Source organism: Condylostylus longicornis, unplaced genomic scaffold (assembly GCF_029603195.1).
Source record: "Condylostylus longicornis isolate FDR11 unplaced genomic scaffold, ASM2960319v2 ptg000048l, whole genome shotgun sequence".
Taxonomy (NCBI): Eukaryota; Metazoa; Arthropoda; class Insecta; order Diptera; family Dolichopodidae; genus Condylostylus; species Condylostylus longicornis.
Genome location: NW_026578017.1, coordinates 11464463 through 11489358, shown reverse-complemented (window position 1 = coordinate 11489358; position 24896 = coordinate 11464463). Strand labels below are relative to the sequence as shown.

Genomic DNA, 24896 nt, shown 5'->3' with positions numbered 1-24896 from the left:
TTCTTTTAAATTAACCGTTGTTTAAAAAATATCTTAAGGAAAATAACGGATATTTGATACGATTTTCATTCTACTCTGCGACTCAGTAGCATCTAAAATTCCTACTATGCTTATGCATGTGAATAACAACAAATATTTAATTTTTTTAAAACGATTTTTCTCTCATCTAATGTGCCATTACTCATATTAGGAAACTATTAAATACAGATTAGTTATTTGAAATTATAAGCCTTAATACTTCTTTCAACAAAATTAAATTGCTAAAGTTTTCTTTCGCGAATGTGCTCATTCGCCAATTTATGAGTATAAACGACTACATTTTTAAATTTTGACTGTTACCTCCTCTTTGGTGTTGTAAGTTTTTTAAAGTCGTTTAATAAAGAGCAAGTTTACTTTTTTGGAAAATGATGTCTTGAATGTCCATTTTAAATAGGAGCCTTAATTTTAACGCGACAAACAAAATATCTCAAAAATACATGAAAAACAAGTAAGAAATTGTTAAAAGACATTGATTTAGGCTTTTTTTCACGATATCCTTTTGTTTTGTTCACGTTCCATTTAGTCTTTATATATTTTTTTTTGAATTTTAATTTTTTTTTTACGAAATCTGCTACATACACCATTGTATTATATTTCGATTAAAATCAAAAAAAGCATTTTCTAAGGAATAAAACAAATTATTCAATTCCAATGCCAAAAAAAAAGCTCCATTTTTTTTTGTATGTGCGTGTGTATTAAAATCAAAACCAAATGAAATCAAATGAAATTTGAAGAGCAAAAATTGCTTTTATAAAGGTATCCGACCTATAAATAAAAAATAAAACTCTTAAGGCTAACAAAATAATAATAACAGTGACAGTAATAATAATGGGAGGGAAGAATAAGAACATAAAACAAAAAACAGAGAAAAATGAAAAACAATCGCAGTTGTTTTATTTTAAAACATTTACAGTGTAATTTTTGTTTTTCTTTTTTCCAAGGATATTTTATACCTTCATTAGAATTTATTGTTTAAATGTCATTCATTTTAGTTTATTTTGATTTTAATATTCTATTTTTGTACACTTACAAATACATACTTGAATATATTACGAGTATGACAATAGGCACGAAAACTTCTGATAGTGATCAGTAGCAATAAATCAATAGAGAACGGCCTACTAAATATTTGAATAATGCTACAAGAATATTTATGCAATATTTAATAAGATTTTCATTTTAATTATATGCATTGCCTTCGAGACTCGATAGTATTCACAAATAACTTTGATTAAAAGATTTTGCTTTTACTTTTATAGTGTAGTAATTTTTAATGGCCACGGAGAACACTCACAATTATTTCCAATTTACCTATAGATTAATTTTTGTTTTCCTGATACTGAGATTTTAGTGAAAATTTCGGATACTTTGTATAAATGAAGCACAACATGTCAATTTTTCATATAATAGAAATTTAATTATTATGGCATTGTTAGGAAAAATTACACCGGGTGTTCAAGAAAAGTAATAAAAAAAAAATAATTATTTTACAAGAAATAAATTTAATAAGTTGCCAATTAGTTTTTGCCTGATATTTGAAATATTTTCAAGTTAAATTATAAAAATTTAAGAAAGCTGATTTTTAAGATTACTTATACAGGAAACTGTAAAATGACAACTCAATTAATATACAAATTAAATCGTATATTCCACCAGAGCTAAGCGCATTTCACTTAAATTTAAAAACTTCCAAATCATAAAAATCAAATCAAAAATTTTAAGTTCAAAGGCTTGATCCAATATTGATTCGTGCCGCTTTCACAAATTTGATGTGAAATTAACAAGTTTTCAATAAATGTGAATTCTCATTGGAGAATTCAATTTCAATTGAAAAATTTTATATACCTAGTAGAAGCAATATGGTGGAAGACTTGTGCTTTTCCCCAGTTCAAATTTCAAATTATTATTTTAATGCGGATTATAGGAAGTTGTCACGAAAAATTAGATTAACAATCATAAAAAAATATTATAAAAAATTTCTATGTTAATTTTCAAATCATTGACCTTGTCATCGGTAAAAATTACCAACGGAATTTTGTATTTTGATTTCATATTGCAAATTTATTTTAATTTTAATGACACCTTTACTTAAAAATTGTCCATTTCTCTGTTCACAATATTAATTTAAAGGTAAAAATTAATCAAAATTTATTATTTATTTAGAATGAAAATGAAACGGTGAGAAAATTCTTTTGTCACTTTCTAAAATTTTTCGCATAATTTTTTGTCATTTGTTTTTTTTTTTTGCTTTTCCTTTTTCTTGTTTTGTTTTATCCTTTATACATTATGTATATCCTGAAGGTGAATTAAAAATTTAAGAGATTTATATTTTAAGAGCGCAAATGAAAATTAAATGGAAAATTATTTTTCTTTAAGTTCAGTTAAATTATTAAAAGTTTTTTATCTTATTAGAGACAAAAAACAAAATTAGAAAAAAAAGAGAGAACAAAATTATTTACTTGAAAAGTTTTTTTTTTTTTTCATTTTTCTTTTTTATATCAGATTAATGACGATAACAAGAATAACAAATGGCAAAATAAATTAAATTTAAAAATCAGAATTTTTAATTTTGGTACTTTTTCTTAAGTATTAAATAAAAGTTTTTCAAAAAAAAAAATTCAATTGATATTCATGAGAATTTTAATTTGTAATTTTTAAAATAAAAAAAAAAACATAATATAGCTTTAAAAGGCAATAATAACTAATTTTGTATCCTTGTTTAATTTCAACGGCGTAATAACCAAATAAAAATAAGAAAAAGGAAAAATTGAAGGATAATTGAACCTCATACAACTCTTGATTTTATGTAATGCGATTAATATTTAATTAAGTTCTTAAACAAAATTCAAAATTTCTTCTTATTCATCTGTAATATTAAAAATTGATATTTTAGAAAAACAGAGAAACATAAACTGGAACTAAACGTAGTTATCGGAAAAATTCCTAAAATTATACTAGAAAACCTAGTTGGAGTAATATTTCAACAAAAAGCTCAAAATACTTGTTATAAACATACATAACCCATGAAATTAGCTTAAGACAATAATCGAGATATTTTTAAGACTTAATGCTTCAATGCTGTCATATTCAATAATGCTAAAAGAAAAATTCGAGAAAAAGAAGTACTAAATTTTTTTATAGGACTTGAGTTCAAAATTATGCACTTTAGTTAATTGAGTTGAAAATTTTCTAATTTAGTTGAGTCAAAAATTTTTTATTATACAGTGAATGTTAAAACAACAGAAATTAGCGGAAGCTGAGATTGCGGAGCGGCTCTCCTTCCAAACAAATTCTAAGATTAGGCAATATTCAGAGATTTAAAATGCTTATGTAGGTTAAATTGAAATTTCACCTTCATAAGCATTATGTTTATTTCAAATTAAAATTTTGAGTGTCATACTTAAAATTTTTATTTTTTTTTCATTTTGGCTAAATTTTTATTTGTTCTTGTTTTTTGAAAAATGGTATGTGTATATAGAGTATAATACACAAAACCAGCATCAATTTGCAAAATACATTTGTAAAATACACTAACAAGTATGAAATTCTGTGCTAACATGCGATTTTAATTTTTTAATAAACGATAACCTAACAACTATATTTGCTAAGTCCGTAGCGAGCCCACAGAAGTAAGACTTAAGAAATTTCTGTCTGAAGATCGTCCAGACATGAGCATAGGTAGTTGACTACATTATTTTTCCATGTTTACCAATCAGAAAATTATCCGTCAGAAATCCGCAATTACAGCACCGATATCCTCTCGTAAGAGAAATATCAGACCCTTTTTGCCACTACTTAATAAGCGGTTTCCGCTGAATTTCAGCTGCGATATTCTCGGTACTTTGTTAAAAGTAACTAGTTTATCTTTCCTGAGTTAATATTGTCGGCTCACAGCCAACAGCCCTGTCAGAGACGAGGTTAAGGGACGCATCAGTTCAATTTTTGAAATTTTTAATTTTGACTGATTTTTAGAAACTTTTAAAAGCAAAATTAAAAAAATTTGTTATTTAAGAAAAACTTTTCACTTAATTTTATTGTAATTAGCATTTTCAGTGTTACAAATATTTTTAGTTTTGTACTTGAAACTAGATATACAATCTAAATTTAAAGAATTTATGTTGCGTTTGATTTAATACTGTCCAATTATAATTTATAGTATAGAAATAATATCCTTTAAAAAATACATTCAAAGTATTTTAAAGTCAATTCGAAAGAGTCCATTAAATTTCGTATATAAATTGTACCGTATCCTGTTGAATGAAGGCTGGTAATAGGTCATAATATTAACATGACCAGAAAATAAAATTAAATAAGAGTATAGATGTATATTTGGCCTGCATGTAAAATATTGAAAAAGAAAAATCGTAAATTAAAATGGTAAAAAGGATCTATGAGTTTTTATGTTGTAATGGAATTTCAAAAGCATAAAATACAAAAAAAGGATATGGAAAAGCTTTTTTCGGAAAAAAATTTCTTTTTTTTCTTTCTCTTTCTCTCTCTATCTGTTTAAGCAATTACCAGTACTGCTTTCAACTCTTTGTCTAGATTTTCTTTTTTCTTTGCTTCACCCTTTTGTTTTCAATTATTCTTTTGTATGTTGAAAATATTATGTTTCGCTTACTTGATTTTTGCACGCACTTTATTATAAAAATAGGAGTAATAGAAGGATGAAAAGCAATCACATATTGTGTATCGGTATGTAATTTAATGTATAATAGAACAAAGGGAACATACGATGACCTAACCTTAAATTTTTTAAATAATTTTTATATTATTGATATGGGTTCATAAAATTTCAGTACGGAGATTAATAGAAATACCCAGGTAACATATTGCTATGTATGTATATGTATAATTGTAAAAGATACAATAGCAAATTTTCCAAGCAATGAATTTAATTTTTATTTGATTTTTCTAAAAATGAGATCTTAACCGCATCTGTACTTTGTATATAAAGAGCTCTATAAGAAAATGTTATTATAGAAAAAATTCTTGGTTATAGTTTTATTATTAGATGAGATTCGATTTCAATATAATGACCACATGCTTTGGATTTCTTTCTGCTGAAATACCTTTTTTATCATCTACTTTTTATACCTATGATTTCTGATAAATTTCAATTATGATTTTATATCCGGTTTAAGATGGTTTTATTAAATTATATAATATGAAAATAAGATTTATATTTTTCAATAAAACGTTTATATGTGATTGGACGTTAGTCACATTCACATAATTAGGTAAGTTAGTTTTGGTCCAACTGAAATGTAAACATTTATTATAATGAGCTTCCTTTATTGTATACACCTGATCGAATTCGTTAAATTTTTTAAAGCCCTTGCCAAGTTTTTTCTCGCTTAAATTAAATGTTTCGAGCTTTTTCCATTGTCGTTAACCAACTAGAATTTATTTTTAGTGTTATTTATGATATAAAAAATAACATAATCATAAATTCTCGCAGTTTGCTTTTCATAAAAACCTATTTTTCCCAAAATAGGTTGTCATGGTTCATTATTTGGTTCATCAGGAGGACAGAAAGTTTTTTTTTCCAAAAATTTAATGTATGGGGGTCGGTTATGTGCGGAGCCAAATCCTGATCCATTTTGTTTTTTACAAATTATATTTTTGTATTAATGAGAACGTAATGATTTCGTAAAACAGTCAAATAAATAAAAATTCATAAAATAATGTTAAAAAAAATATTACGGGATGGTAGCTTTTTTTTAAAACATGTACCAGGGTCATATATGATTAAATTCACTGTGTATATGTATATTGGCATCCGATATAAAGTTAAAAAAGCATGTAAATTACGAGTATTCTTCATACATAAAATTTGGTTTACCTTGACAAAAATTAAACGTGCAAATTTCTAATTTCAATTTTATGATTTTTAAGAAATAAATTGAAAATATAGACATGAAGCTTCATTTGGCAGCATGTACGAATTTAGTAACTTGATTGATGTATTTCGCTCTTTTAGCTTTTGTATGAGGAAAACAAAAATTTTTTTACAGCTCTCATTTCTGTCTATTAATTTTGATTTCAATTATTCAATTCCGCACTTTTTAACAGGAGCTTATAGCTGTTCTGGGAATGCTATGTTAACCTAAATTAATATTATTTTGTCATTGCGATAATCAAATCGAATGTAGTCAAATCAACTCAAAGTTTGTACAACAGGACATTATACTTTTAAAGAGAGTTTTACCCATTGATTTTGTTGATGCAATTCCGATAAGAGAATAATTTGACTACAGGATACATTTTTTAATTCAAAGAAGCTCGTTTTGACTTATGGTGTCAAAAAAATAGAAGTAGGGAATTGATTTTTCGAAAATTTTGAGCGGTAATAAGTAGAAAAACTAAGTTGTTCCAAAAAATAAAAATATATGTCGTCTTCAAAACGAATTAATAAAATTGAAAGTGATTCGATTTACCTTAAGTTGGAAAAAAATAATTCTTGGTTCTTACTTGATGTTAAATAACTTAAAAAATGTGGTTTGGATGCAGTCACGTGTATCAAGTTCTACACGATTTTAAACTGTATAAAAGTCTTTCAAACAGACCAACCGACAGGCAGCTTGAAATTTAAAATATAGAATTACTCGTAACTACAAACAGCGTACTTGGCAAGCAACTTATTGTAAAATAAAACAAATTATAGAAATTTAGTTAAAAATTTTTTTATACCGACTTAAAATTTTTATAATTATTAAGAACTCTGGAACGGATGGAAACAATAAAATTATAATTTTCATTTTATTACATAAAATAAATTATAAATAAGGTGACCGCACTTTTTTCTTGTTTGAAATATTTTTGCTGGTGGTTAACTAAAATAGCTAAAATATCTTTTTTTTTTGTGTTTTCTAGTACAAAATTAAATGAGCAGAACTATAAAAATTTTCAATATATAAATTGCTAAGAAAAAAACACATTAATGCTAATTTTATAGCTTTAAAATTGAAGGAAACCATAATAAGAAAAAAACAGGACGGTAATGATTCTTTTTATGGTTGTTCGCTTTACAAAACAAAAAAAAAATTGTGTGTATTTCCTTTATGAAACTTGTAATTTATAGTAATTTTTATTTTATTGATTGAATGAGTGTAGCTTCTAGACATTTTTATTGTAATTGAATTTTTTTTTAATAAGTAATTTTAATAGAATATTCGAAATGTTTTTATTATAAACGTCAATAACACATTATACATATACACCGTACCCATACTATCTCGAATAGCAGCCTCGAATCAGTACAGAAGTATGTTGTTTTTAAAAATTATTGAACAGGAATTAAATTGGAGAGGATTTTTTATGGAAATTTGGAGAATTACAAAAGAAAGTTCACTTCACTTTTAGCTCATAGTCAAAAGAAAAACTTTGCTTGAATTTGATTTAAGAGTAACTCTGCCATATTTAGAACTTTTATGGTTGCTTTCGTGTTTTCAAACGGCGCATTACCTAAAAATGTTTAATATTTTATAAAGTACCCACATTTATTGTAATTTTTTAAGTTATTTGAATTTTTCATTCAAAAAATCCACAATCCTTTTGTTGTTAATAAATAAATTGGTTATTTTAATAGTTGAGATAGTTATTTCGCAAACCTCTACATAAACATTGTTGAGTTCTTAAAGTTGTGAATTTTAATATTAAAAGCTTTAAATGAAAATTTTGTATATTCGATTTAACGTCATTATGCTCCCTACTCGAAAAACATATTAAAACAAATTAAAATAGAAAATTAAATATTAAAAGTCTTAAAATATAAAAAATTATGATTCCATAATTTTTGGTTATTAAAAGTAATTTACGTGACATCCTAATTAGGTACGACTTTGTCTGTGAAAAATCATAATCGGATTTTTTTTTTTTTTTGTAATTGCAAGTGAAAAATTAATTTTCTTCATCTTTGGTGATTCGAAACATCTGGTCGTATATTATATAAAATTTTTTAATATCGAAAAAAACCACAAAAACTTAATAGAAACAATAATAAAATATGGATTTAATCGCTTTCCCACAATAATTTTCAATTTGATTTTTTTTGTTTTCCACTCGTAAATTAAATAACCGCGCATTAAGAAGAATAAACTTTTTATGGACTTTAAAAATTAAAGAAAATTTTAAATGTATAAATATCGTGTAAAATTGTGGAATTTTTATATTTTTTTTGGCACAGTTTTTCTTAAATTAAAAATTTTTTCGTAATATCTTGAATAAATTTTAGTATTTTAAAATTTTAAAATTGTGTTCAGAAATTAAATTCATCGACCTTCTCATAATAAATTATGCTTGATCGGTGAGCTTTAAGGAAAATAATAAGGTTTTCATGGAAAGCGCAAAATGTAACCTTCGAACAACCTTCACATATATTTTATATGTGGAGGTCAATGGTCAGTCATTTTGTCAAGAGATCAACTGAGCCTTAATTATTAATTAAAAGTTTTATAATATTTGTTAAAATTCTGACATAGTAATTCGATCTAGTAAGACACATTTTGTAGTGGATAAGATTCACTTTTTTATTAGTAATTTATTATTGTATTATTGATTTTAATGTTTTGCCTAAGATTAAGGGATAACTAAATGATAAATAATAAGATACTTTAAAGAAACACAAGTAAATTAAATAGCATTTTAGAAAATGTAAACGGACACTATAATTTTTAATTTAAAATATATTCATTATCACTTCTACTTATTGAATTACGAGGTTTGTTTCTAAAAGTTTGATTCTCCAATTTCTTTATCCCTAAAAAAATATCTAATACCTTAAATTTGCTACGTAAAATTAGGTTTCATAAGAAATTAAAATCCAAATATTACTTAAGAGCAGCTGCTTACTTTTGTACACATATTCCAAAAATATTACAGACTTTTGGAAGGCGATAGTTTTCATCACGTCTTATTGTAGTGTAACTTTTTTTTTCGTATTTACATAAATAGAACTTGGATCGTTTGTAATTTTAGATTTTTGTTAATCTAAATCACTTAGTATTACTAACATTATATTTGCACAATAATATTATTATGCTGTCTGTATAAATAATTTGTTAATTTTTATGTATATGCAATCAAGGCTTTTCAATAAACTTTTCTAAATAAAGAATTTTTATTAGATGATTTGGTATTGTTAATAATTATTATTAAAAGGCTTGTGTTTAAAAAATTACAAATATCTTCTATAAAATTCATAAATAATAATTATGATTCTGTTACAAATGTTAGATTTTATTAAGAATCAGGACATTCACTTTACTATATGTATTCAATTATTTATTTCTTACTATATATGTTTTAGTTTTTGTACATGAATACATAAATAAATAAGCATATTTACATTGGTCTAGACCAGGCATGGGGAACCTGCGGCCTTAAGGCCGCATGCGGCCTTTTAACTGTTTTTTAGTGGCCTTTGTCCTTAAAAAAATTTATTTCTTATATTTCTTAAAAATTAAAATTTTGCTGCCAAATTTTCGAAAACAAATCAAACATTTAGAAAAATAAACCGTGCACATAAACTTTCAAATTTGAAAACTAAAAATTGGAAAATTCAAAGCCATGAAATTTCTAACAACGTTTGAATTCAAAATTTACATACATATTTGTTTGAAAACAAACCCATATTAATATTTGAATCCTATGTCCGGGTTTCTTTCAGTATAATTGTATGCCACGCTAGTAAACTTTTTCAATAATTTTAAAAAAATGCTTTCACACATTTGTTTGAGTTCAAAATTTATTTATTGTTTGAAAACAAACACATATTGGTATTTTTGGAAGACCAACTAAGATTGAAGACAACGAGGCTGGAACCAAATATAAAATTGTTATCGAGCAACAAACAATCACAGAAAAGTCATTGAAATAATGAACCATATTATTTTATTAATAATGTACATACTTACTTATCTATTTTTATTTATGAAATAAACTGTTTTATGTTATTTTTTATATTCTGACATAATTTTGTTTTCATCAACCTACACAAAGCAAAAATTTATAACCTTTGGACTTTTTTTAAACTTTGCGGCCTGATTGACTTTGCATTGACTAAAATTTGGCCTTATATAGAGAAAAGGTTCCCCATCCCTGGTCTAGACAAAAAAAAATATTCTAAACGAAACAAAAAATGAATATACGTATAATAAAAGAAATGCTAAATCTGAAATTATAGAATTAAATTGAAAATATTATCTTTTTTCTTAAATCTTTCCATATATCGATCGCATTTAACATTTAATAATAAATTTCCGAAATTTGCCTTCACTTGCCTTGGTTAGTGAGTATAACTAAAATTAACAAAACTATAACAGACAAACTATACTAATCGCTCAGCGGCACATTCTTCGAAAAATTTGAAATTTTTCTGAAATTATTTTCGAGCTATGCGAATATGTTTACAGAATAATACTGAGATGCTTTAAGGTATACAAATTCAAAAATAACAAAATGTGAATAAAATAGTAATTTGTCGCTATACGAGTATATTGTATCGCGGACGCAATTCAGATCTGTTATTCTTAACGATAAATGTTGGAGATACTCCACAAATTATAATTTTTGGCAAGACTTTGTAAATGTAAATAGTTTCATGATTTTCGACTTAAAAACACTTTGATAAGATTTCAAGGATGATTTTTAGAATATGCAACTCAATTTGTTTTAATTATTTTGACCCACATCCATTTTTAAATTGATTTGCGGCGCATTTTAATCCATATCCAAAAGAGTTAGCGTATGGATCTAATATGTATACAAAATTTTTGAATAATTTATGATTCATGTCATAAAATTTTTGGTTTTTCATTATGGCGCTTATAGCAGTTACTGTATAAAACATAATTAAATGATTCAGTTTTGTTTTTTACACAGTTCGAGAATTTTGTATCCATATAAAATATTTTTTAACTTATTCTTATAATTATAGCTATCTCATATTTTAAAAACTTTTTAAAAATATTAGATCGCTTTGTTCCTATAACATGATAGAAATAGAGGTGCTTATAAAAAATCATATAAAAATTTTACTTTTTTTTTAAATTTTTATAGACCTGCAACAGATTTTCATTAAACTCTCCTCACAAAATAGAGTAATAATAAAGTGTGTTCTGTATTTCTATATTTGTAAATTTTGAGAAATTTATAGAACTCGGTATTTCCCAAACTATGAATATATGGAGCAGATTTAACTACCCAAAATGTGAGCAACTTCATTTATTGAGAGTTCTCAAATTAAACCCAAACAATTTAATAAAAATTTTAAGCAATAACAAAAAACAAATTGAGAATCTTCGTGCATTTCTTTTTTTGAAGTTCTATTTTCAGTGGTTCGCATAATCTGATCTAGAATACACGTACCCGGGTTATAAATGTGTATCAAAAAAAAACTTCAACTTATTCCTAATGCATACAGCAATTTTTATCCAATTAAAATTTTAAATTGTTCTCGTATATAAAATTATTAAAGGAGTTAAACTGAATTTGATATAAGGATGTATAGTAGGGCTTAAAACTTAATATCATTCTAATTTCTATAAAAAATTAAATTTGAATTTTTTTTGTATGTTATTCTACAAAGCTTCAAGGACATGAACTTTCTTTATTAAATGTTAAAAGTTCTACATTTTCTTTTTCCTTTTTTTTGTTTTGAATTTATGCATGAAAAATTTTTGATTATAATTTAGTTTTTTTTTTTTTTGTTTTTTCAATAATCCTTTTGTAAAAAACATTTATTTTGAAATTAAAAAGTTTTTTTAAATTAAAGAAAAAAAAAACAAAACGGCGAGTGACAAAAATAATGAAAAAAACTGAATCCTTGCATATTGCGACGAACTTTTAAAAATTCCGTTTCTTTATTGAAACGCGAAAAATTTCGTTGAAATTTTTATGTTAAAATTTTCATGTAAAATATTAAGGATAATACGAGTACTAATATGAATGTTTACATTCATTGACAACATGCATTTATGTGTGCTCATGCATTTATAGCGAGGCGCTTTATCCTCCATTTATAACATGAGAAAATCAATTTTATCAAAAAACAAGACTATAAAATTTTCACTCAATTTTCACATATAATGGGAAATAATCGATTTTGATTTTACAAAATTAAATTGTGCCTCCCGATATTAAGATATCGATAGTAATATTGATTAAGAATTTAGTCAATATTATTTTTATGAAAAAATTAATTAAAAAATTATGTGAACTCCAGATTAAATCTCTTAAATCTCAGTTTATAGTAAACTGCACACAACCTCAATAAATAATTAAATTTAAAATAGCGTGAAGGCTGATTTATTATTGCCATAAATCCTTTGTAATAATTAAATTATAATGTAACGTATTATCCTGCAGTCGTATTCAATAATAATCAAGCATAATAAATTAAAATTAGTAATTATCATGTTTGAAAATTTATTTTCCATAAATTTTAAAATGAAAAATATTAATTTAATTTTTGTTGTTATTTATTTTAATATTTATGTTAAATAAATACTTCTGTTTATTTATGTTGAATTATTAATTAAGTGAGTTATCCAGTGTATATAAAATAAAACATTATTTAAATTTATATTTGATTTAATAAATCTTTAACACACTTAATATTATTAAAATGTATAAATATTTTTATAAAAATAAACATAATAAATTTTCATTTATTGTTCGGAACAGTCGTGTTCATAGACAGTGAGACCAGTTTGTAACAAACTCATAAAAAGTAAAAACTTTTATTATAGTACACAACAATATTAAAATTTAACTCGCTTTTGAAGTCTTTAATTAATACTTTACACACTTATAAACTATAATTAAATAATGTTGGGTCAAACCAATGATCTGTAAAGTAGCACTTTTCCCTTCAAGAAATGATGTACTAAATACTACTTCTAAAAGCAATCTACTAATGTACTATGTTTAAAATAGTTTCATTTATGATGGGCAAAAAAAAAAAAAAATTAAAACATCCGCTAACATTTAATTATGTTTTTTGATAGCATGAGATTTACCGTTAGCGTTATGTATTTATAGAAAATTGCAAAAGCTTACAGTTTCAGAAATATAATTATAAGATGCCAAAAATTCAAATTTTACAAATTTCGAGAGGCAGTGGAGAAACTATTTTCTAATATCTAAATCCTGCTAAGCTTTCATACTCCTATACAATATATTGTCTAGAAGAAAAATTATATCAAAAATTAAAAAAAAATGGTTTTAATGAAAAATAAACGACAAATTTTGAACATTTTAATTTAAAAAATTTTACTCTTGCATAACAGGATTTCTTTCAAAATAGCATTCAATTTACAAACTACTCTCATCTACTTTAGAATAATATAAAACTCAATTCTGACATTATATCTGTTCCACTATATCATGCTCCAATTTAAATTTCTGGGAGCTGAATTAAAATGATTTTATTTTAGTGCCTTCATTCACATTAAGTTGCAAATTACATAAGTTAAAGTAGAAAATTCTCTAAGAAACCAAATTGTGTGATTACAACTGGACTTATAATTTATTCATTCATGAGGATGATCCAGCTGAAATATTGCAATTTTGTGATATGATTTCTATGTGAGTCGTACTGTATAATTTGTGAATTTTCAATATTTATTTACATGATTGTTTGTATAATTCGCTTTTTGTGTTAATAATAAAAGTCAAAAGCGTACATTTAAATAATTAAAAATTAGAAAAACAAATAATTGCGAATTATTTGCAAAAATTGAATTTGTAGTCATCTACTAAAATTGATAGCTATTTTGAATCTAAATAAATTTTACTCTCTCTTTGAGTGAATAATAGTCAACAACAATTGAAAATATACAAAATATGCTCGAATTCAGTTTTTAGCATTTTTGGTGAATTGGAAAAGGTCCTTTTCAAAAATAAGTTTAACTTTTCCGTTCTTGTGCCTTTTTACAAAACTTTCGTACCCTTGAAGGAATTTTGGATATAACAAGATCTTTAATGGGACCTTATTTCTATGGAAAATTGTTTAGAAAATTGTCTTTTCAAATGTCATTTTTTGGCTATTTAACCAAATACTTTTTAAATTCTGAACTGAAAACACTGAAAGTAAGGAATACTGACCGTTAATTACTAAAAATAGAATTTTTTTTTAATTTTTTTTTATCGTTTTTCTTTTAAATGGAGAGTTGTATAGGTTAAAATTTTAAACCGGTTTTGAACACTAATAAGTAATTAATTTCGTCAGAAGAGAACTTTATTTTACTTCCTACAAGTCTAAAGCTATTGTTTTTTAAAGTTGGTGAAATTTGAATTTCAAACTCAAAATTTGCAATTTAAGGAAAAGAAGCCACTTTACAAAATTTTCGTTGGTTTCGAATTTTTTACTTTTCGCACAGATGTAAAATAAAAACTCATAGTTTATTTTGTAAAAAATTATACTCTTATAACTCAAGAATAATCAGTTTCAGAACTCTAGAATATTGCATGACTTAAATACGTACCCACATAATAGAAGATAGTCTAAACAAATTTTTTATTTTTCGTTTAAACTCTACATTTTTCATTACTTTTTGCTGAACAACTTTTAATAAAAAAAATTCTAAGTCTAATGCACCATCATATTAAATTCATCTAAAATGCCTTGATGCTAACTAAATTAATGGCTATATTTAATATCAAACAAGATTTTTCATTTTATTCATTATCCTGTACCTCATTAGTTTTTCATAAAATAATGTTGAATAATTAACAATTTTGTTCTTTTATCTTTAATGATAAATCCATTATTATTATTTCTATACGCTTTCATCTACATTTTTTGCGTGTTGAAAAGCAATAACCAAAAACAAAACCAAAAGCAAAACCTTGAAATGTAATAAATTTTCTAAAGTTAAGATTTAATAGCATTCCTGTTAGTGACCTAAAAATTAATAAAGCCGGAGACTGTATAACAACAAAATATTCTTTTAATTACAATTGTAGGTGGATTGTGGGATAGACAACGGAAAAATTTCTTTAGAAAAAAACATACTTTTTTTCTTTTTGTACAAAGCATGTTAAATTTTTTTTTCCTTCAAAGTTAACGAACCTCGAAAACTTTATCCGCCCATTTAAAATTATAGCAAAACTTCTTTATTTTAAACACTTTCTTGAAAAAATGATTTTGTCTCGCCTTTTGAAAGAATTAAAAAAAATTTCAAGTTTTTTTTTTACATCTTCTATATTTTAACAAGCTTTATCCTTTTAACCAAAATCACGTTTTCTATGGCTTTGCATTTTGTAGAAAAAGGATTAAATATTAAATTGCAATCAAAAATCAAAAATACTACGGTAAAAGATTAGTTAGTGTTGAACACTTTTTTTTTGTTGAAGAAATTATAAAAAAATTTCCAAAATTTTTTACTCAAACAAGAAGAATAACTTGTAAGTGTGTGTATTTTTATAAATCTTTTAGTTGTGGGCACGATATTCAAGATTTATTTTTCCTTTTTTTCTTCTTGTTATTCTAAATGTTTTAAGGATATTCGGAGAAGTTTTACAAAAAACTTTTTCTTTCAAACTTAATAATTTTATCAATCAAAAAATTTCAATGAACCCTTAAAAAAGGATTTGATTCCTTTTGTTTTTTACTGGAAAACATTTTTGGATTTTGTTGTCATATGTATTACATAAGTTAGTGTAAAAACGGGCTGACAATGAAATTATACGTTAATACGTAGGAGTGCTTATATAGTTAAGCTCTGAAGTATTAATTTCAGCAAAACTTGTTCGAAGCAATTAATTGCATTTCTTTTTATTAAATTTACAATTTTTGAGTTGGTACATATATTTGTTAAATTGTTCTTTTCATTTCTTTTTAAATTGTTTCAGTACTAGAATTTAGAATACTAGAAGAATTGTAAAATTCAATTTAGTCCTCTGAACTGAACTCAATTTACAAATGGATTTAAAAATCTTACGGCATTATGGAATACATAAAATGGCATTATGAAATACATAAAATTATTTATAATAATGATACGAGTACTAAGACCAACTTATTATTTTAAAAATTGAATTATAAATTTGTGAATGAAAGCAAGTCATTATTGCTCACAATAACTTCAAATTTTCAAATATTTTGTTGATCTACCGTTCTGAAGCCACTTATTCGGTGCATGATTTCCCATGATTTCAAAATTACGTAGAACCATAATAATATTTTACATATGTTTTTCATAAACCTAAGTGGTCTCATGTGGAATTAGAAGGCTTCGATATACCCGAATCAAAGTTAGTATTTTGTTTAGTCCTATACAGCAAAATAATATGATGACAGTAGCATGTACACAACTGACCACTTTTCGTATTTTTTGGATTATTTTTCTATATGCTCTAATAAATCTTATTCCAAATTTTAATAAAACTAATAATCTAAGATAAGTTAGATCAGTTTAGAAGAACTTGATGAAGAAATGTATAAAATGGCAGACATTTAGCTAGATGTAGTTTTATCGCACTACTTTTATGTGGAGCAGTGTATTTTTAAAAAATGTTTAGTTATTAAATCAAAAAATAAATATAGTCGATCAAATCACTTTTTTATAAAATAGCACATTTCCACAATTTAAATTAACAGTTTTAAGTCAAAGTAATAGAAATTATCTATTAAAATAATTTTCTTGTCAAATTAATTTTTGCATATATTTAGGGGAAGTCCAAGAGTAATAAGATAAAGCTTGAATTACATTAAGCTAAAGTAAATTTAGCTGACCATTATTAAATTAAAAACTAAACTTTTTGATGTAAATAGGCGGCTACTGTTGCATTTCTGCTTCATAGATGGTATAATAGAATTTATAGTAGAAATAGGTGACGGAAAATTGTTACTTTTTTACAAAAAAATTATGTATCTTAGCTATATGAAAATATTGTATCGGCACCTAAATTCAATTTCGGTATAATATAGTCTGCTTGCCATTTAATGTCGAAATTTCTCTGGAAATAATTAAAAAAGTAGATTGAATTAATAGTTAACCTAAAAAATTAATTCGGCAGCCCAGCATCCTTATCTCCTTATATGATAGAAGAAATAGGTCCTGATCGCCGCTACTTAATGGAATTTACAAATGACTATTGTATCGGGCACAAAAGTTTATCAAAGACTTACATTTTCATCGATTTGAATAACTATAGCTATGAAGAAGGACATGGGAAAAAAATTTGTTTCAGAAGAATAATGCCTTCACTATGAAATATTAGTAATCTATTAAATTTCGTTTATCTGTTTTGAGCAGAGCAGACGTTTTGCTAACATTCGGACTGAAAAAAATAACATCGGACTAACGGCGGTCTGAGAAGAATAATATAAATATTTTTTCCAAAACTTTTTGTAAAAGTGCCAATAAAATTTTTGCAATCAATCCTTTTTGAAGAGCCAATCTTTTAATTTTTCCTTAAATGTTTTCCTTTTTTTGTCGTTTTTCAAAAAAGTATACTGGGAAAACGAAAATAACTAACGAAATCCCTTAAGTTGTTTTTACCCTCTTCTAACATCTTAAAATACATTTTTATCCTTGATAACGAATTAAAATTTTATTGAAAGTATTTTCAATTTTAACTACTTAACATGCCATAACTATTTTGATTTGAAGGGAATTCTTTCACTTGCTTGAATGTTAAATGCAAACTAAACAAAAATAAAAGGAAAATAATGGCAAGAGGCAAAGCAAACAAAACATCATTCAATCAATTTGTATAGGTTGTAAATCAGTGAATTACACAAAATGAACTCATTTCCATATGAAACGGCAATCATAAAAAGTAAATTGAAAATAGTATGATGAAAATTTCCTCTTATTCAAGAAATTGCTTACATAGGCTATACTGTTAAGTTATGATTTAAAATAACTTTGTAGATCTGAGCGACATCGGACATATTTTGATAGAATACAAACAAAAGCTTTAATTTCCTTTTTACAAGTATGGAATTCTTGAATTAGATATTTTTTTTTCAATGCAAGAAACATTAATCGAAAGTTAATGGGAATTTTAAGTTTCAATTAGGTTTCAGATGGTACAAAATTATTATGGATAAAGCTTAAATCATCAAACGTTCAATTTAAAACACTTAGTATTTATGTATATATTTTTTTTTCTGGTTAAATAAAATTTCTTTGATTGGCTTAAAATAACTTAAACTATGAACAATTTTGTAATAAACTTGCTTATAATATCCTAAAAATATGCAAGATTTCACATTGACAGATAAAAACGGGAGTTGATTATTACACATACATAGTTCACACTGACACATAAACTGTCACATCCGTGTAAACTGAACTCGAAAACCAATATTTAAGCTTACATCAAATTTTCACAAATTGTTTGTAATAGTAAATACCAATATTTTGTGTAATTTTATAGACCCTATTTAACTTGACTATATTTCGGAAAAATATTGTTCTTCTGTAATAATTAGTACTGTTAATAAAACTTCGTAGAAGCGAGTAAAGCAGCAAAATTTTACCACCATTTTTACACAAAATAATGTGTCAGTTTTCATTATAGCTACCATACACTATATTGGGACTACATAATATTGAAATTTTATACAACAGTAAGTTAAATAATAGAGTTGTTAATTTGCAATACAGGTAACTTTAATAGCAGTTTCAGCAAAACTAAGTAAATATTAAAGCTACATTAATGGTAGTTCTGACGCAAAATTGTTGCATTAGAAACCACAGAGTTGACACGGTCAACTATACATATTTTAGTTTTATTGTAAAATTTAATGAAATTTTGAAAATACAAAAAATTATTTTTGTTTTGCGTTTTTATGATCTTTATATCCACTGGTTGTGTCTTCTTATTTTAGTTTTCATATTATTATTACTTTTGTTGGATATGTACACTTACACATACATAAATATATATTCTTATATTTGTGCATATTTATGCTCATATAATATATGTAATGTATAAGGATCCTTTAAGTTGATCCATTAATTTTATTATTTTATTCCTTTTTGTGGTTGTAAATCTTAAGGGCGAAAATTATGGTGCTTTATCTTATTCTTGCTGTATGCATCAAAGAAATGAAGATTATTTTCTACTTTTTTTTTCTTCATCTTTTATAACCTATATATTTAAAAATTTTATTAAGGTTGAATAAGTTAAGGTTGACTTTATTTTGCTTGTCTGTTAATACAAATTTTAAGAGTATCATACTTTTATTTTTTTGAGGTTTCATAAAAAAAAAACAAACTTTTAAACTGAAGAAATAAATTTTTTGATTTTACTTTTATTTAAAATATATCAACTATACTCACATACAATGAAATTTTAATACTTATACGTACAGAATTATAGGATGTATGAGGGGCATACGGACCCGAAAGCGGAAAATGATTTTAACTTGATAGAAAATTTTTCCTGTACAACCAATAAAATAAATTATTTTATAATATCAGTCAGTATACCTTGAGGATATATTGGAAATCTAATAAGATTACTTGAAAAACTATGAACCATATTTTAATGCAATTGGATGATATGGTTATGGTATTTTTAGCAACAAGTTTTTTATTTTATTTTCTTGCAGCAAAATTTGCAAATTTATTTTATAGCTTAATAGCTATATTGGAATTTCTGAGTATGGATTAATGTTGATATGTTTATAAAACAAAATATTTGTGTAAATGAATTGCTCTCGTATGATTTAAAGAGATATGCATAATATAGCAACCTAATTAGAAATAATAACTATAAACATGTAAGCGTATCGAAGCACTCAAAATTAACTTGAAAGAAAATTGAATTTTAATTAAACTCGAGAAAATAAGAAAATTTAAGAATCTTAACAAAATATATTGCAAACGAGATTTTTCTAGGAAAACTTTTTAAACAGATTTTTTTTATTTTTTATAAATTCCAATTATAATGAAGCATTAAAAAAGGATTTCAGAAGATAATTTCGTCTTCTAAAGAAAATAATTTTGATAGCAAAAAATTTTTACATACTTGTATATTTTAATTTTTTTTCTAATCTTAAGCATAGTGATTATAAGAAGGATTAAATCGTTCTGCAAAAAATGTTGTGTAACATATAAGCAAGGGTTGCTGTAAATTTATAATTATTATATTTTAGGTTGTCACTTTTCTAGCTTGGTAGCTCCAAATTTCTTGGAATGGAATTGGAGAACAATTATAATATTTAGTAATTTTATATTTTTATTAATTTTCCGGATTCACACACATAATTGCAGAAATTTTTCCATGAATATAGCAAATAAAATTAAAAATCAATATATTTAAAAATTTAACTATCTTTAAGCCTCCATCTTTACCAAAAACATTTTACGAGTTTATTTTGCCGGCTGATGGGAAAACATAGGTTTTGTCAGCGTTTTGTTTGTTTCCCAAGTTATCCACCAAAATCTATCTTAGGTCGTTGTCTTTTCTAGCAAAAAATTAGTTCTAGTATTTGACTTTTGTATATTATCATTTTTGAATATTACTTTCGTATATTATCATTTATAGGTAAACTATATATATATAAACAAATAAATTTGAATTTTTTTATACAATCTCGCAATAAATTGAATTCCAATTTTTCAAAAATTTCAATTTTTTTCAAAAAAAATTGTGTATAGATACACATACATATATAACTTTGAATTAAACTCCCCAAATTGAATAAACAATTTATATTATTAAATTATTAGAAACAGACATCAATTTAATACGAACACGGTATTAAGAGTGCAGGTTACCCTTAAGTAATTCAATGTCATTGAAATATTTGACCAAAAGTGATCAAGTATTCTTACTCCTTATATACATACAATTAATCCGATTATAATTCGTTTCTATAGCTAGAAATATTCTTATAATTTTATTCAAGGTAGAGAATTTCCTCGAATATGTATAAAATGTTATTGTTTTACACTCATATGAGAAATTCCTATATACATACGTATTATACCTACAAAAATATTATATGTATGTATGTATAAAATATTTTATTTGAAAATTGAAGGCAAAGTTCATATAGAATACAAAATAATTTACACCTTGGGGGTAAAAAATAAAACTGAGAGTAAAAATAAAGAAAAAAAAAATAGAAAAAAATTCTTAAAAAAAAAATTGAAATTTTTTTATATATTTTCACATACACATGTACCCATGTAAGCATGTCACTAAAGTCAAATTTATATAGCATACTATATATGAAAATAAAATGAAAAACTTGAAGCTTAAAAAATAAAATATGGCACCCAAGTATGTTAAGTAATAGAATAAAAAGTTCAATGTGTTATTTACATTGTTTTATTTAAAAAAAAAATAGATAAATTGATACAGGCTGTCTATAGATGCATACATATATGTACGTACATAATATTGATATACAAGGTGGACGATTCTTTTCTCATTTAATTTACACAGATTGATTGATATATTTTTAGATATTTTGCCATACGTTTTAATATAGTGAATCCAATCAATAATGTGCAGTTCTATATGAACTCAAATAATGTACATGAGACCTGACATTGTATATAAAATTGACATTAAAGAAAATTGATTTCTTACAAAAAATATTCCTTTTATCTTGTATACATACATGCTCATTATAATTTGACCTATTTTTGTAACATAAAAGAAACAGAAGTAAAAGTTACACCCTCATATTTAAAGATTCTATAAATATGACTGCATTTAAAAACTATTTGATCAAAATTACTAAAAAATTAGTCTTTAAAATTATTTGTTCAAAAAAATGTAATGTTAAACTTTAAGTCGATTTTTTAACTTAACGATTACAACAGTCCTAGACTCTAGTTTAAATTTAGTACTCATACAGGTTATACGAAAAATATGCGCTCATTAACGTGAAATAGAAGGAGGAAATTTAAACGAGATTTTTTTTAACGAAAATTAAAGTCAAATTTAAACCTGGACAATGGTGCAGCGGTTATTGTCAATTAAAAAAAGGATGAAAAACTATGAAATAATTGCCTTAAGATTTTAAATTTCTTTTACAAATTTAAAAATTTAAAATTTAATAATTATAATAAATTTAAGGAGGCGTTAAAATCATAATAATTAAAGAGGTAAGTGGACAAAGGGGTTAACTAGCATTTTGCCGGATGAACATTTTTTCGGATAGAACATCATTAAATTTCATATATTTTCAACTGTGATTACTCTTATAGCTAGAAACTTAATAGAAGACAAGATTGACAGAGCACATAGGAAATAAGTAACAAAAAAATTAATAGTTTTACAATTTGTTAATAAAAAAAAGTGTCAGAATGAAAATGTAAGTTAACCCCTTTGTCCACTTATCATTTTATTGTTCTTGAATTTAAAATTCAAATGAAAATTAAATAATATATTAAATAAAATTTTGTTTGTACTTACGTGTCCCATCGAAACGTGTTGCTATAGTATCCAAAAATGTATTTTGGGGCGCAAGCAGCCCCTTTCGGGCTGGCATTGGATTTGAAGGTCTTTTATAACGTTTTGCTTTACGATGTGTATCTGAAATTGAAAATTTTAAAATTATAAAAATTTTTATTTTCCTCAATATTAAAATCTTTATTCTTTTAATTATTTTCTATAATGCGCGCTCTGTATTATAAATAAAATGAAAATTATATTTTCTTTTGTATGAAATTTATAATTAAATTGATTTGCAACAATTATTGTTAAATTTTTCATCTTTGTTTATATTTTTTTCCATTTTAATATCATGCAGAGAACCACAGTCATTGCTAATATAAAAATTTCAAATATTTTTTTTGCAATATGTTAAAGCGGGTTTTTTTTTCATGTATGTACATTTACTGAATAAAATTGTGTAGCTGGATGTAGAATTTTCTATATAGTTTATAAATTTAATTAAAAGTGACGCACTCTTTTTTCATATTATTATTTTTTCACTTTCAAATTGATTTATTCTCGCATTTAATATATTAAAGATAACAGATAAATTTAAAATAAATTATAGAAAATTTTAAATCAAATGATTTATAAATTTTTTCTTTTGATTTTAAATTGAATTTGAAATATTGCTATTCAATTATTGTTCTTTCGCTTATTTTTAACAGAAAATAATTTCTCCTACAAATTTATTTATAATAAATTTTTGAATTTTCAGAATTTTTAGAACTACATTTTAAATTTTTTATATGCAGCAATAATTCATATTTTAAAAATATTAATTACCTTTCACGGAAATTTTGGACATAATATGTTCAAAATTTGAAAGCTTTTCAAAGATTTGTAAATTTGATTATAAAAATAATAGTTTAACAATAGAAATTTATTGTTGTTCAAACTAGCGTATCACTTTAAAAACTAAAAATAGTGAAATTTGTTTGATTAAATTATTTCGTTTAATATATTTATTCAATAATTATTTTAATTTCAGATGTTATTCAAAAAAAAATTTACAATTTAATGATTAATATAATTGGGTGTCATGTACATTGTATATAGTTGTACTCACAAGTTATTTATAGTAGTAATATTAATAAATAAGTTAAAAAATTTAGAATGATTAATTCTCACCTATTTTAAACTGATTAAATTTTGTGAAAAAGTGAAAAAACAAAATTTACAGAAAAAAAATATTTTCATCTTAGTAATATCTTGTTAAATAATAATAATGTTAAAAAAAATCGTGAATAATAAAAATGATGTTGTCTGCCCTTACAGACCACATTGTTTACTTTCTGAAGAATAATTATTTAAAAATTTCAATTAATCTATTAATTTTAGTTTAGTTGAAGCGCTATCGAACTGGTCTTTATGCACTAATAAGTAAAATAAGTAATAAGGAAAATAAGTAATCCTCTATAGAATTTTTCTGGGTTATGGGCAAATATGTAATATGTGAGTATAAGAATGAGCCACCCGAATTTCTTACATTACCTACTTTTAAGGAGCAATGACATTTTCAACTGTCTTTATTGATTATTTTGTTTTGACAAAATAATACATTTGTATGGAATTTGTATGGATATTATCTATGATTCAGGTCTTAAAATTTTTTAAAAAAAGTTTTCCAAAATGATTAGTCGCATGCTGCCCATGCACCGCACTTTCCCGACGGCTGCTCTATAGCTAATATACATCGAAAAATGTAAATTCCGCTCTTATAGTGGAGTTTAATTTTCTGGGATTCAATTTAACTAAAATATTTTTCGAACATAACTGTTCGAAAATATTTTAGTTAAATTAAATCTGTTTTTCTTGAAAAACTTTGTGAGCGTGATAAATTTCGAAAACAACCTTTAATTATTTTCAATGAGATAGTCAAAATTGCACAAAGTCACATTAAATTCGAAACCCTGATAATGATGACAAAAATTTGATGCTTCATTGTTTTTAATAGATATTAAAAATTTATATAAAAAAAATATAACAGTTTCAGAATTTTGGTAAGTATGTTTCTTTTAAACACAAAATTTATTGGTATGGTTTACTTTATACGTACATTAATCTCTTAGTTTCCGTAAGAGAGGTCATAGAGTAGCCCTTCCCTATATTTGTTTTTACTTAAATCAAATAAACAATAATTGTACAAAAACTCAAATTAGTTTATTAAAACACTTACTTTTTTCATCTGCACAACTATTTATGTATGTATTAGTATATATATACAAAAATTCATTTACATGGAAAACCAAATGAAAATTATGAGAAAATTGTTTGATCGTGCGTTATCAACCGATTAAAACACAAGTAATATGCAAATTCTATTTTTAGTAATTCATAAGCGATTAAAATATATTTTTCTTTGTTCTAAATTACGTTGGCGTTTCAATCTATATTCAGAATTGTTTTCGTGTCCTCAAATTGCAATTATATGCAATTTT

General features: G+C 24.6%; 1 protein-coding gene across 4 annotated transcripts in view; it reads right to left on the bottom strand.

The window, feature by feature from the left end:
* LOC129611020 (potassium voltage-gated channel subfamily H member 8) overlaps window positions 1-24896 on the bottom strand; it is a 179354-nt gene that overhangs the window by 70582 nt on the left and 83876 nt on the right. For all 4 annotated transcript variants that reach the window (XM_055523923.1, XM_055523926.1, XM_055523925.1 and 1 more), the window contains one exon: window positions 22435-22554. In XM_055523923.1, the coding sequence (XP_055379898.1) occupies window positions 22435-22510 (76 nt within the window). In that variant the 5' untranslated portion in view covers window positions 22511-22554. The remainder of the gene's footprint in view (window positions 1-22434; window positions 22555-24896) is intronic.